Here is a 13,800-nt window from a genome sequence, read left to right as displayed (position 1 = left end):
AATTAGGGAAAGTCAATCGATTCTGATTTTAACCAAAAAAAAAATAAAAAATACATTAAAAAATTAAAAATGTAATTACACGTGCATCTGCTCAGCACCTGGTAGATTACTTCTTTAAAACGCTTCTTTTTTTTTCTTTTTTTTTTTATTCCTGGGGGGGGGAAAAGTGAACATCTACAAACTTCTTGCATTTTATCTTCATCAATAAGGCATGGGAAACACAATGAAGACTTAAATCAGGTAATACGTAAAGTTCACGTCTGAATTTTAATTTTACAAGCTGGTAATTATTTTTGGTAAACTTGCTTTGATAATTATGACATAGTGTACATTAACCAATGTAGTTACAATTATATATATATATATATATATATATATATATATATATATATAATATTCGCAAAGGCAACGTGGGTTCAGTTCCCACTCATGACGAATGCTTGTCCGTGTCTATGTGTGCCCTGCGAGTGACTGGCAAAAAGTTCAGGGTGTAGTCTGCCTTTCGCATGTCATGAAATGCTTTGATATTTCTGATGAACATAATGTGTATGAACATAATTCCAAATACATTCGCAATGTTTATTGTTTACTACCAAGGTGGGTAGTAGTAGAAATAGTCCATGGTAATGCATACTGCTGCCAATTCTAAGTAATTATACCATCAGAATCAACGATAATGTCATTGAGCCCTAAACTGATTTTCAGAGCGGAATCTGTGGCGTTATGGTTGTTTTTTTTCTTAAATTATGGATTTTTTTTATAATAAATCTTTTTTTGTAACCGGATATGTGAGATGAGAGCATTGACGTGCCGTGACGCTGTCCTCTGACACTTCCGCTACGATCGAGGTGCTCCAGTTGCAACCGCCACAATTTAGCTGGTTTCTAATCCACCCCACGTCCATGGCAGTGTTTATTTTCTCCTTTAGTAATCCCACCACTTGTTAAAAATTCCGCCCAAAAGGAAAAAGCGTTCTGCCCCCTCGTTTGGGTTTCCAACGAACGTAAGTAGCTACGCATGTTTACAGCTCGTTTGTTAGCATACGTTTGAATGAAGCGGGTGATTAACGTCAGCGTGGTTTGCTTGTAACTCCAAAACATAAACTAAATATTTCACCATATGCCACAAAGTCGATTTTGAATGATGTCACGTTGCTGCACATAATGCCTCACGTCCGTTATGTTGTCAGATTGCTAATGCTAATCTGTTGCTGTTCAAATGTGTCAGTGACCAAATGGTTATGTTTAGTTTTGACTGTGACTATACGCTATGTATTATAGCTCATTTAAAGTTAGTAACGTCAGTCACGATGCGTCACTAAATAGGACAATAACAAACTATTTAATCCACTACACTCCACAAAAACAACAACAATAAACAGCACACTTTTTACTTCGTCGCTCTTGCTGTTTGAAACGACCGCGATAGCTTGGAACTTTGCACTGTTGATTAATTGACTTTTCATGATTTGCATAAAGAAAATGGATAATGTGCATTCAGGTAAATTATTGTTGTATGTCTGGTTTGAAATGTTACCCTGCCAGTGTTTGATTCTTCCTCATGTGAATTACTGCAGGTCTATAATAACTGTCCAGAGGATCTAGGGGCGGCTCTGTACCGGGAGCCATTTGACTTCAACGCAGAGCCACCTTGGGATCCTAGTTGATAGTGGAAGAGTTCGCCCAAGGACTCATCCATGTAAGTTGTTTTACTGCAGAACTGATTTCAATGTGTATTGTTTTTGTCTGCATTGAAATAGACTTGCAGCATCTCCCAGGATTGTAGTTATTTTAGATGTGACAAAACGGAGCTATTTTGAGCATTTATTTTGTACATTATGTATCTCTCTTTTTTCTGTAGGTATTTTTAGGACATCAAAATTTCAATGTTTCTTTTTTTGTGCTGCAATTATTAGCCTACTGACCAGTTGAATGCCAGTTTCACAATAGAAATGTGGGCAAATGATGGTTATTTTAAACTGTTTCAAGGTTTCATTAAGTCTTGGTTTATTTATTTTGAGTGGGAGGTGTGTGTCAACACTTGCTGTTTATATCAAAGTACACTGTGAATCTTGTATGCACTTATGTAAAATAACCATGTAATTTTATGGCAAGACTCTTTGATAGCTTGTCCAACAAATGCATGTGTCCTTATTTAATTAGTAGTTTAATTAAGTAACTACTAATTAATTAGTAGTTACAGGATTTTAGTGTTATGCAGTAAAGCATGTAAGCCATGTGGCCAAATCTCAGCCTTTCAGAAGAATATGTGTCCTTATCAACTCAAGTCAACTTGGATAAATGACAAAAAACTGCAAATGAGTGGGAAACCATCACTGATGATCCCCAAAATGTAAATGTCTCATCATGACTTTTCTGATTGTCTTTCAGTTTGTTAAATAAGTCTAGGACCCAGGGGCTCGAGAGTGAGCAACATTACTTTGGACTAGCCATATTCTTTATGCCTGTTGGACACAGAACACGGTTGAGAGGATGAAAGGAATCTCAGATGAACCGCATTTTTCAGTGGGCCTTCTGGAAGGCGGCACATCTCTCTGTGATGTGATTGACAATCACATTTATGAACAAACTTGGGTAAATGATCTCACTTTGACACATCATACTTAGTGATTGCATATGCATCTGGAGTCCCGACTGTTATTTTTACAGAAATATTGTTTGTTCTGAATTCAGAATACCCTTTTTTAACTCAAAGCTGTTTTCTTCCCCAGTCTGAGAAGAAAGCTTTCTTTGTCGCAGACCTAGGAGTTATAATGAGACAGCATGTTCGCTGGCGAACACACATGGCCCAAATTCGTCCCTTCTATCCTGTCAGGTGCAACAGCAGCCCAGGTGTTATTGAAGTATTGGCTGTACTTGGCACTGGATTCATATGTAGCAACAAGGTAGGTTTTTTTTTTTTGTTCCACAAATACATTTCACAGAGTAATATTTAATCCTTTTCCATATACTCTTTATCGACTCAGGACATGAATCATTCAATAATCTCTCTTGCAGGATGGGATTCTTACTGTTGTTTACATGGATTATATCTTAAAGAAACATCACTGTTTGCATTTCAGTTTGAACTTGATCTGGTCCAGAGCCATGGAATTCCCTGTGAAGACATCATCTATAGTGGAGTTTGTAAACAGGTTTCACAAATCAAGTATGCTGCAAAGACTGGCATTGACCTCCTGGTGTGTGATAATGAAACAGAGCTGCGCAAGATTTCACGCTCCCACCCGAATGCCAAGTAAGAAGTAGTATACAAACAATGATGAGTACGTATTTTTTTTTAAGTGCCAAAGCATAACAAAAATTATCCCAGGGCAGGTTGAAAGGATATTATTTATTGTTGTAGCGGTTGATGGAGAAAGACAAACAATTAGTTACTTAAACAATAAACATACAAAACATTAAACCAATGATTTTGGTTTTGCTTGGCACCCCAGCAGTAGAACTATTTAGAAATGGCAGTATTAACTGTTGTTGTCATCTCATGCATGGCTCTCAAGCAAACAACACAACATATCAATCTAGAGATTGACTTAAGCAGGCTTCTTTTCAGCTTTCTGCTCCATTAGACTATCCGAAGCTACACTACCAGTCAAAAGTTTGGACACACTTTCTAGTGCTATTGAATCAAAAAGTTGTCCAAACTTTTATCTTGTAGTGAATCTGCGGCTGCAACTCCAAGAGTAGCTTGTTTACGTTCAACCGTCCAAGGTCTCTTGTTTGTGGGAGGACTTTGTAATCGCCTCCCGAGAGCAATTAGACTCTGGCTAAGGGAAAATTATTGGCATAGCATTTGGCTTAGGCTCCTTTTTTTTTTTTTTTTTTTTTTTTTTTTTTTACATGTAGCTGTTGGATCTTTTAGCAGCTGTGAATGATCTTAATGCATTGTGAAAACACAGACTACTTTTTTGGAAGTTGTTTACATCTACAAGAAATCACCCATTTCCATTTCCCTTCTCTTCCTGTCAGTGCTTGCTATTAGACCTAAAATTGCACAGTGTAGTATAATAGTGACACTTACTTCGAGTTATTCTGTGCAGACAATTGATATCATTTTGTGGCCCAGAGGTGGTAATAATCCTTCAGTGATTTTCGGGCTCACCCACATTGAAAATAAACTGAAAGGGGTTTTTCATTTATTTATTTTTTTGCATTTTGGCATTTTCCACATGGATAACAATGTATCCATCTGAACAATGCAAAAAAAAAAAAAAAAAAAAAGACCCTTTCCGAGTCTCCCCAGAGTACATAAATGTCCAAATGCCGCCAGACTGCCACGATGTGGACTCCCAGTATGTAGAAACATCACTTAATCGATGCATCACAATATTCCCCTCCCCAATTCGATACTGATTCTGCAAATCCTCTGAATTCATTCACCTCCTGGCCAATGGGAGGAGCTCTGCTGAATCCACATGCCACCAAAAAACAATAAAATGGCGATCAAAGCAACTTGGCAAGAAGCAAGTGTGAAGACAGTGCCTTCAACTTGTAAAGCTGACATTTTGGATTCACCTTTAAATGTGTAACATAAGAAATAGAGAAAATTAAGGTCTTTTGTAAGCTGTGCCAGTCAAAGTTTTTATTTTCATCACAATTTCCTGGAGAAAACAAATATTTAAGTGTACATGCACTTATTCAGTGTTTATACAGAACTGTCATGTTTTTTAATTTTGTACTTCTGGGCACAAATAGGTTATTATTGTGCAATTTATTTTTATTTTTAAGATGTTTTGTCAGAAATGTGAGGGGACAAAAAGTGCTCACATGGTCATGAAAATAAATCTGATAGCAAAGTATTTAAATTGAATTGCAACTTAATGAATCGAAATGGAATCGAATTGTGAGGTTCTTAAAAATACCCAGCCCTACAGTACGCTGCTTTTGTTAAACTAACTCTCAATCCATGCCTCCCTCAACGCTCATTGGTGTGACAACAAACATGGTAGAAAACAGCCTTATGTTCAGGCTACAGAAGCTAATGGTTCTTTTTGGACCTCTTCTATAGCAACATTTGGTGCTCCTTTACCACAATGGTTAGCATCAATGATGCTAACACCCAATAAATGCTCCCAGGTATCCCATCCTTTAAATTATTTTCTCCAAAAATCAGATTTTAATTTCCCCCAAGCTCCCCACACCCCATCGCTTATGGAAAAAGAAAATGACTGACATTATTCAAAATAAGTTTCGCTTTTGTATTTTTATCTCCTGATACCAAACAGTCGTTCAAATATTATTTTCCAGCATGTTTTTCTGCCACCATCAACTTCCTCAGAGATAATAGAAGTAAAAGTAAGTACTTACTCTTGGATTTGTTTTTATATAAAACATGTATGGAAATGCAATCTTTAACAAATTAACAAATGATTAAAAGAATAAGCTGTTCAGAAAACGGATGGATAGATATTAAGGTGTCAAACTGCATGGCTAGTACTGATGCGAATTGATAGGACTTTAGCGATCCGATTCTATTATCATACTGCTCATCGATTCGATTCTCTTGGGAGAGGGAATTAAATAATACAAATTACATGATGATATTGTCATTGACATCATTATCATTGTATACCTGTATATCATGATATATCATAATGCAAAAGATGTTTCTGCATTGTGCTGTGCGATATGGACAAAATTTTATATCCCTGTATAATACATGCAAAGAGATTTCAAGAAATAACCTGACTGCTCACTTAGTTTTTCTGTCTCATCCATGTTCCATGTAGTGAAAATAATTCAATGGAGGCAGGGTTTTGTGAACAGAATGCATCATTAACAAATTAATTATCCCTTCGTTTAGGCTGCTCCTTCAGGTGTCAACAGAAGCATCAATCCAGGACACTGATTTGAGCATGTCATTTGGCTGTTCGCTCAAAGACTGTCGACATCTACTGACGAGTGCAAAGGAGCTCGGTGTGGAGGTGGTGGGAGTCAGGTGAGGTATCGTCGGAATTGTACTAGTTTTTGAACATCATACTGATCAGTTTGTCATCACAATAACTTTTGAATGCAACAATTTACAGTAGTCCCCCACTAGTTAATGAGAACATTTGATTCTTTAACCATAAACCAAATTTTTTTTCCCCCTTTCAGATCCTTAATTTCACACGAATGCAAGGATGTTCATGTGTACACCAATACCATCTCTGATGCTCGTTGTGTTTTTGATATGGCGGTAAGTAAAAATTATCATAATTTTGCATTCAAAGGTGCCTACCATCCCTTGATAAATTGAAGTAAAAAAGCTACAATGTACCTCCATACATTAGGCCACTCACAGTTACTGTAGCCAAAGTGTCAGTTGAGATCACCTTTTATGGGAGGAGCTAAACAGACCAGTGTAGCAAGGAAAACAATCTTGTTCTGCTCTTATTGACCAGTTCATTAGTATTGTTTTTTTACTATCACAGTCACTTGACACTGATAATGATTCAGAGATAGTCAGTGCTTATTGTAAAAACTGCTCGTGAGACATTTATGAATATTTGTCTGTTGTAGGAGGAAATTGGTTTCAAAATGAAAATCTTGGACATAGGAGGCGGTTTTGGTGGCTCGGACACACAGCTGGACTTGGTCAGTACACCTCATCGTCCTTTTTGTTCTGAAAATTGAGAAAATAACTCACCCCAACTAAAAGTACAATAGCCATTAACAATCAACTTGGAATATGATTGTAATATGAAGTCATTTATTGTCAATATCTCTTCAAGATCAATCATGCAGTCATGTCTATGGTGGATCAATACTTCCCCCCTCTTAGTGGAGTTACCATCATTGGGGAGCCTGGCAGCTACTTTGTGTCCTCTGCTTTAACCCTGGCTGTCAACATCATCTCTAAAGAGGTAGTGGTGCAGGACTGCCAAGATCAAGCACATGGTCAGTGGCATTGCACTGGCACCAAAGGGAAAAATCTGACTGATATTTGCATGCACAACTATAAGATGAAAGTATCTATAATATTTTGTGTAATCTCGCCACAAAGCAGATGATCCATATCCCAGTGATGAGCCTGAGTTCCAGTACTACATGAATGAAGGAGTCTATGGATGCTTTGCCTGTAAACTCACTGAAATGGTGATCACTGCTCCCAATCTTCAGACGGTGAGCCCACTGTCATCATATGGCCACATTATTTATTCAGTTCTCATTATGCCTCAATATGCATGTTATTAAGGACAGGCACAATAGAAACAAGGTTCCTGCTGATTGTCTTAATTTGGTGTTGTTAGCGCTTGAGGAGCTTTAGGCCTTTTCACACTGCACTTGGCAAGGCGTTAGCACGTTTTAATGTGCCACCAAGCGTCACGTCAATGCAGAGGGCATGTGACGCTCAGCGTCGCGTCATCGGATAAAAAAATGTTCGATTCTGGAACGTTGACGCAGTGATGTCAAAAAGCTCCTCCGATGGGAGAGGCTGGCGGAGGGATTTCTGAGTGCTATTTTGGCAGAGTTGTACTGTAAACGGCAAGGGGAAAATGGAGGAAGTTATAATACATGGGGTTTGTCTTTGTCCCGAAATCTGCTTTAGCCTGAAATATACCTCAAAGCAGTCTTGGTAAAATTGTAGCTCACGAACAAGCCAAAACTCTCAGAGGTTCTGATGAGCCATTACAATGGGATGAAGCCTCATCCTTTTTTTTCTGCAGCTTGTCTCCTCCTCCTTAAAATCAGTAACGGCAGGGCTTTCTTTTGTAAAAAAGACAGCAACAAGTTGCCATGGTGCGATTTTACTTCCCGGTTGGCTGCTACTTCAGCACTTCCAAATATAGGATGACCGCACCTCTGTTGCCATCAACGTTGCCCTTTGCAGTGTAAAAAGGCTTTTACACATTGCACTTGGTTTTCACGGGGTAGGACGCAGGGACAATGGCGTCACGGTGCAAGCTTGCCAATTAGGGCTATGGAGGTGCTTATTATCATCCAAGCCGCTTCACACTCTGCTGCGAACTGCTCCAGTGAGAGTTGCAGATCACTGCTTGATGAAGCCAACAGAACGACATCATCTACAAAAAGCAGAGATGCAATACTGAGGCCACCAAAGCGGAGCCCCTCTACGCCTCGGCTGCGCCTAGAAATTCTGTCCATAAAAGTTATGAAAAGAATGGGTGACAAAGGGCAGCCTTGGGGGAGTCCAACCCTCACCGGAAACAAGTCCGATTTACTGCCGCATATGTGGACCAAACTCTGACACTGGTCGTACAGGGACCGAACAGCCCGTATCAGGGGGTTCGGCATCCCATACTCTCGAAGCACCCCCCACAGAACTCCCAGAGGGACACGGTCGAACGCCTTCTCCAAGTCCACAAAACACATGTAACAAGGTTGGGGGAACTCCCATGCACCCTCAAGGACCCTGCCGAGGTTGTAGAGCTGGTCCACTGTTCCATGGCTAGGACGAAAAACGCACTGCTCCTCCCGAATCTGAGGTTCGACTTCCCGACGGACCCTTCTCTGAAGGAAGGCTGAGGAGTGTGATCCCCCTGTAGTTGGAACACACCCTCCGGGGACCACCACCCCAGTCTGCCAATCCAGAGGCACTGTCCCCGATGTCCACACGATGTTGCAGATGCATGTCAACCAGGACAGCCCCACAACATCCAGAGCCTTTAGGAACTCCGGGCGAATCTCATCCACCCCCGGGGCCTTGCCACCGAGGAGATTTTTAACCACCTCGGTGACCTTAACCCCAGATATAGGAAAGCCCGCCTCAGAGGACACAGACTCTGCTTCCTCATGGGAAGACGTGTCGGTGGAGTTGAGGAGGTCGTCGAAGTATTCTCCCCACCGACTCACAACGTCCCGAGTCGAGGTCAACAGCGCCCTATCCCCACTATATACAGTGTTGGTGGTCAACTGCTTTCCCCTCCTGAGACGCCAGATGGTGAACCAGAATTGCTTTTTATTGCCTCAAGGCAGAAAATTATGCGGCAACCGATTTTTGTGCAAAATAACAAAGTATATGGTTCAATTCAGTATATGGTGGAAACAGCGTTTGCTTTCTCCACATGTGCGGCAATGAACTTTTGAACTTCTTGATGCAACTGGGGTGTAGTTTTATCGACAATGCCGTGGTAGATAGAAATCATGCAGTGAGTCTTGAGGTGCTCTCTGTGTGTGCCTTCATTGTTAGGATCCTGTTCCTGTTGTGCACATGTGGTGCACGCAATGAGACACATTTGCAGTCACCAAGTAGAAGTAGTCATGATCTTCATGATGATTGAAGATTCAATAGGTGCAATTCTTTTGTGACATGAGTTTAGTTTTACAGTGAACTTCAACTGGAATGTCAATAAACGACTAAGTAAGCAACATTCACTCTTACTCCTTGCTGCTATGGGAGCAATTTAGCAAGCTGCTGTTGTGATCACGTGGGCTCTCCATACCATCCGGGCGCTATTGGATAGAAGTGCTGGAGCGGAGAATGCAATGGACTGCTTGTATAAGATTTTTAGATCCAGTACTGGTTTTTTTGCGGACATCACGCCAATTTCAAAGACACCCCTAGTTGTAAAGCAACCAAATAGGAAGTATCCTATTGCCTTTTCCTGCTGGTTTTGATTTAAAGGAGACCACAGCTCGGGTATTTGTATCAACTGAAAGCCATGGCTTTGCTTGTAGTAAAGAGAAGTAGGGAAGAGACGAGCAGCAGCTAAAAGGAGGGTATGCGGGTTCATCCGATTCTAATGGCCCGGCAGCATCTGGTGGAGTTTATGCTCGTCTGTGAGCTACAGCTCCATGAATACTGCTTTGAGGTGTACGCCAGGCTGAGCAGGGAGCAGTTTCTCTTTTACCAAGTCATATTACGTCATCTGTCTCGTGTTCGATAGCTCAGGACACTGGAACAAAGCATGAATCCGGTATATGCGGAATGTCACGAAACCCGGAAAACATGTTAGCGGACCTCCTATGCATGCTGCGCTAATGAGCATGACTATAGGTTGATGACATAGTTGGAAGCCAAAGCTAAATTTGTGTTTTCTTTCTTTCCGTGCTTCGATCTGTTTTGCCGAATGCGGAAGTAGGTTACGCATATACCCTATTACAGATTTCAAATTTGTTTTTTACGTCCATACTCTTCCTTGTAGAACTATGCCAAAATATCTTGCTGTTTTCACTCTTAAATCTCTCAGTCACTATCCCACCGTGATGTCGTCACAGTATGCCGCTGCACGAATTAAACATTTTACAATTCGGGCGCAGCAGCAGGCGTCCATCTTTTGTACCGCCGGCCTCCATGGCATGACGCTATGCTGAAACAGCGCATACGCAATGAATGTATTTATGGAAGTGCAGCGTGAAAGGGCCTTTATGTTTAAAAAGTTCAGTTCTAACCCACTAAGCTCATCATTTGGAGTGTTTTAAAATGCAAATTAAAGTTTGTCTTTGTATGCTGGCAGAACACTTGTTCCAAAGGTCCAGTGTTCAGCAGCAGCCTGTGGGGCCCCTCTGGTGATGACCTGGATCTGGTGATGGAGCACTGTCTGCTGCCCGAGCTCAACATTGGAGATTGGCTCATGTTCAGCCACGCAGGGGGCTACTCTCTCGGCCAGCCTCTTGGCACCTCTGACTCATCCACACCACCTGTATTCTACGTTGTCTCCTCTAGAGACTGGTAAGGACTAAATTTCCGTGTCAGTAAATCTTTACAATGTGTGATTCGTCTTCATCCTCCACTAGGTTTGACATGCAAGATTTGGGGATCACCCAGGAAGCAACACTGAAGAACTTCTCATTGGTCCCATATTTCTTCAATGCCTGCCTAACAGATGCGGCACTTTCTATCCCAGCTTAGCTGTCACCAGACTGATACTGCTTTCTGTAACTCATCAGTGTTCCAGGCTGAATTTGGTAGAACAGAAGTAGCTCGTTATGAAACAAAATGGATGACTCCTTGACCATAAACTACTGTTTACATTAATAGTAATTTTAAAATATAATATAAAGTCATTGTCTTCATTGCCAGTCTTGCAGATGTGTCTTTCTTGAGCAATGTATTTAAACATTTGAACCAGTTTTTAAGATCTTGTATTTGATTGGCTGTATAGTATATTTTGTTTAAAGAGAACTTGCTGACATTTAAAAGCAATGTTTTGGTGATTCTGTACAGGACAGTAGATTCTGATGTGTTTGATGAAGTCATTAAGAGTGTAATCAGTGTAGTACACGGTTTGCATGAACACTTACGCTAGCCTGATTGGATAGGCAATGGTGCAAGATTAAGTTCTGCCCTTTGCTGCCTCATTGACCACTGAAGCACTGGCATGTAATGTCACACAAGAAAGCCGGTTTATTAGACAAGCATGTCCTGCAAATGGAAAAAGTAAGTGTGGGTGGCGGAATCTGCAAATATGTTATAGGTTATTTATAATGCAATAAACCTCACTTTGTTTTCATAGTTTTTGCCGAATTGTTAAATATTTAAGATTATGTCATGTCTAATTGCAGTGTCCTATTGTCTCCTTGCTTGAAGCCTGTTAATAGTTGCAGCTTTGCTTGTCAAAATTAATAAACACATGGTAAAATCAACCATCTGCCCATATGTGTCGGTGTGGTTTGCTGTAATGCTGTTATTTTGTCAGAATACTCAAAGAATAGAAAATTTACCATCATCCATTTTCTAAACAGCTAGTCCTCATAAGCATCACAGGTGAGCTGGAGCCAAAACATTTTGGACAAGAGGGATGTATACCCTGGACTGATTGCAGGACAACTGCAGAACACAGATGATACAATCACATTCACACCTAGGGCCTGTCCTTGAGAAGTATCTGCACCATTTGCACAATTGACGTTCCAGATTATCGCACTACTAGTCACTTTAAACTGCATAAATGTCTGTGTGCCATTTCCACAATGGTCACTGCACCAGACTATTCTATTAGTCATTTCAAACTGCTCTAAATTGCTAGAGGACTCTGCATCATTTTGCACAATTGTCAAAAAAAAATTAATGTATCGGTATTACCATATTACTGGTAACATTTTATTGCTCAGTGACAGTGTTTTTATGCCTCAAAAGTATTCTCTGTCAAATGACTGCTGTCGTACTAGAGCAGCTCCAACTACCGGCGACAAATTATTTGACGTACTTGGCAAATAAAGATGATGCTGATTTTGATTTATTCACCTCCCATCCCGAATCTACACTTTATTACTTTTTGTTACATTATGATTTCACAATTTAACACTAACCTGAGCCCACCAAAATGTCCTTTACAAACTTTTTAACGTCAATCTCATTACGCGAGCCGGATATTAAACTTTGGTCCGTTCTAACTTCCATCCCTCCGGTATTACGCATTCCCCAATTTCTGACCTTCAATAACTCCATCACACCAAACAAATTCCCTATTTACACGCACTTTTAACCACTTCCGTTCCAACAGCTAGCTGCTTTCGTCATCTCCTTGCACACGCGCATGAAATTCCGCATATACACAGCACGTGAGTCACTCGTATCACACTAAAATCCACACATCCACGGCAGCCCCCGTTTATGGCTTCGCCTCCTAGCTTACCCAGAGGACGTATTGTCCTGTAAACAATAGGGGGGGACCTGCTAGATAAGCAAATGGTCCCAAAAATGCAATTGTCCTCTTTGATGTAGATAGTTCAAAGTGAAGATAGCTGAAGCAATCACTCTCTTACATGCATTCTGCTGCACTGTGAAAATGTCCAAATAAGGTACGATTAAAAATAGACTACAACTGAGACCAAGTCCTTCTCCTCTAGCATCAGTGTGTAACCTCACAAATGCGCTTCTGGGGGGTATTATCATATTAAACCCTGTGAATTCAGAATGGGCGGCACGGTGGACGACTGGTTAGAGCGTCAGCCTCACAGTTCTGGGTTCCCGGGTTCAATCCCCGGCCCCGCATGTGTGGAGTTTGCATGTTCTCCCCGTGCCTGCGTGGGTTTTCTCCGGGCACTCCGGTTTCCTCCCACATCCCAAAAACATGCATGAATTGGAGACTCTAAATTGCCCATGACTGTGAGTGCGAATGGTTGTTTGTTCCTATGTGCCCTGCGATTGGCTGGCAACCAGTTCAGGGTGTACCCCGCCTCCTGCCCGATGACAGCTGGGGTAGGCTCCAGCACGCCCGCGACCCTAGTGAGGAGAAGCGGCTCAGAAAATGGATGGATGGATGGAATTCAGAATGGGATGTCAATGGGATGTAATAAGGGGCATCTATGACCCCCTGCGAGCCTGATGCAGGCAAGAAGGACCATGGGGGGGGGGGGGGGAATTAAAAATAGGAAAATGGATAAGCAAACTTTACATAAATTGTATAAATTACAAAAAAAAAGAAAAAGAACATTTCGCATAATAAAAACAACCAAGTTAAAAAAAAAAGGGGGAAAGTATACATTGTTGTTTCTCAATTTGTATGTTAGCTGGTCTGCTGTTTAACTAATGTTATCTAATAATCTTCAGTCGACTTTTCTATATGCTTGGCGGCAGGGGCAGACTTGAGGGGAGAACATGGGAGAAATGATCATTATATTTGAAGTATATAATATTTGTTTGTTGCATAGTTAGTTTTGTTGATCGCCATCCGCAAAAGCTAAATCAAGGCAACTGGACCGTTCTTGTTTGTTGAAGACATCCCCATTAATCCAAAAGGCTTCTTCAGTTCTAAATTTGGAGTGTGGAGTCCCTCTATTTATGCCTCACTGGGTGGGTTCCCTGGGGGTGGTCAACAATAGGGTGTTGTTGTTGCTTAGTATGGTTAGTGAAATGACCGTCCTGCATACCAATCAGTTGATCACTCGTCTTGTG

The 13,800-nt window shown here is 40.9% G+C and overlaps 1 protein-coding gene across 3 annotated transcripts; it reads left to right on the top strand.

Moving 5' to 3' along the window:
* Positions 1 to 11,546, top strand: LOC133479870 (antizyme inhibitor 1-like). 3 transcript variants are annotated; one of them, XM_061777377.1, is made up of 12 exons: positions 1 to 240; positions 1,577 to 1,698; positions 2,391 to 2,594; positions 2,732 to 2,905; positions 3,083 to 3,255; positions 5,821 to 5,955; positions 6,114 to 6,195; positions 6,519 to 6,593; positions 6,731 to 6,896; positions 7,003 to 7,121; positions 10,418 to 10,632; positions 10,698 to 11,546. In XM_061777377.1, exons 3-12 carry the CDS (start codon positions 2,493 to 2,495, stop codon positions 10,810 to 10,812), a joined length of 1,356 nt encoding a protein of 451 aa, XP_061633361.1. In that variant the 5' UTR covers positions 1 to 240; positions 1,577 to 1,698; positions 2,391 to 2,492; the 3' UTR covers positions 10,813 to 11,546. The 3 variants fall into 3 exon arrangements, with proteins under 3 accessions (XP_061633361.1, XP_061633360.1, XP_061633362.1); XM_061777376.1 differs by lacking the exon at positions 1 to 240 and adding an exon at positions 729 to 1,003; XM_061777378.1 differs by lacking the exon at positions 1 to 240 and adding an exon at positions 738 to 1,003 and having other exon boundaries at positions 7,006 to 7,121.
* Positions 11,547 to 13,800: the final 2,254 nt, after the last annotated feature.

Source organism: Phyllopteryx taeniolatus, chromosome 6, assembly GCF_024500385.1.
Source record: "Phyllopteryx taeniolatus isolate TA_2022b chromosome 6, UOR_Ptae_1.2, whole genome shotgun sequence".
NCBI lineage: Eukaryota > Metazoa > Chordata > Actinopteri > Syngnathiformes > Syngnathidae > Phyllopteryx > Phyllopteryx taeniolatus.
The sequence above is the reverse complement of the archived record's forward strand: the minus strand, read 5'-3'. Positions and strand labels throughout refer to the sequence as shown.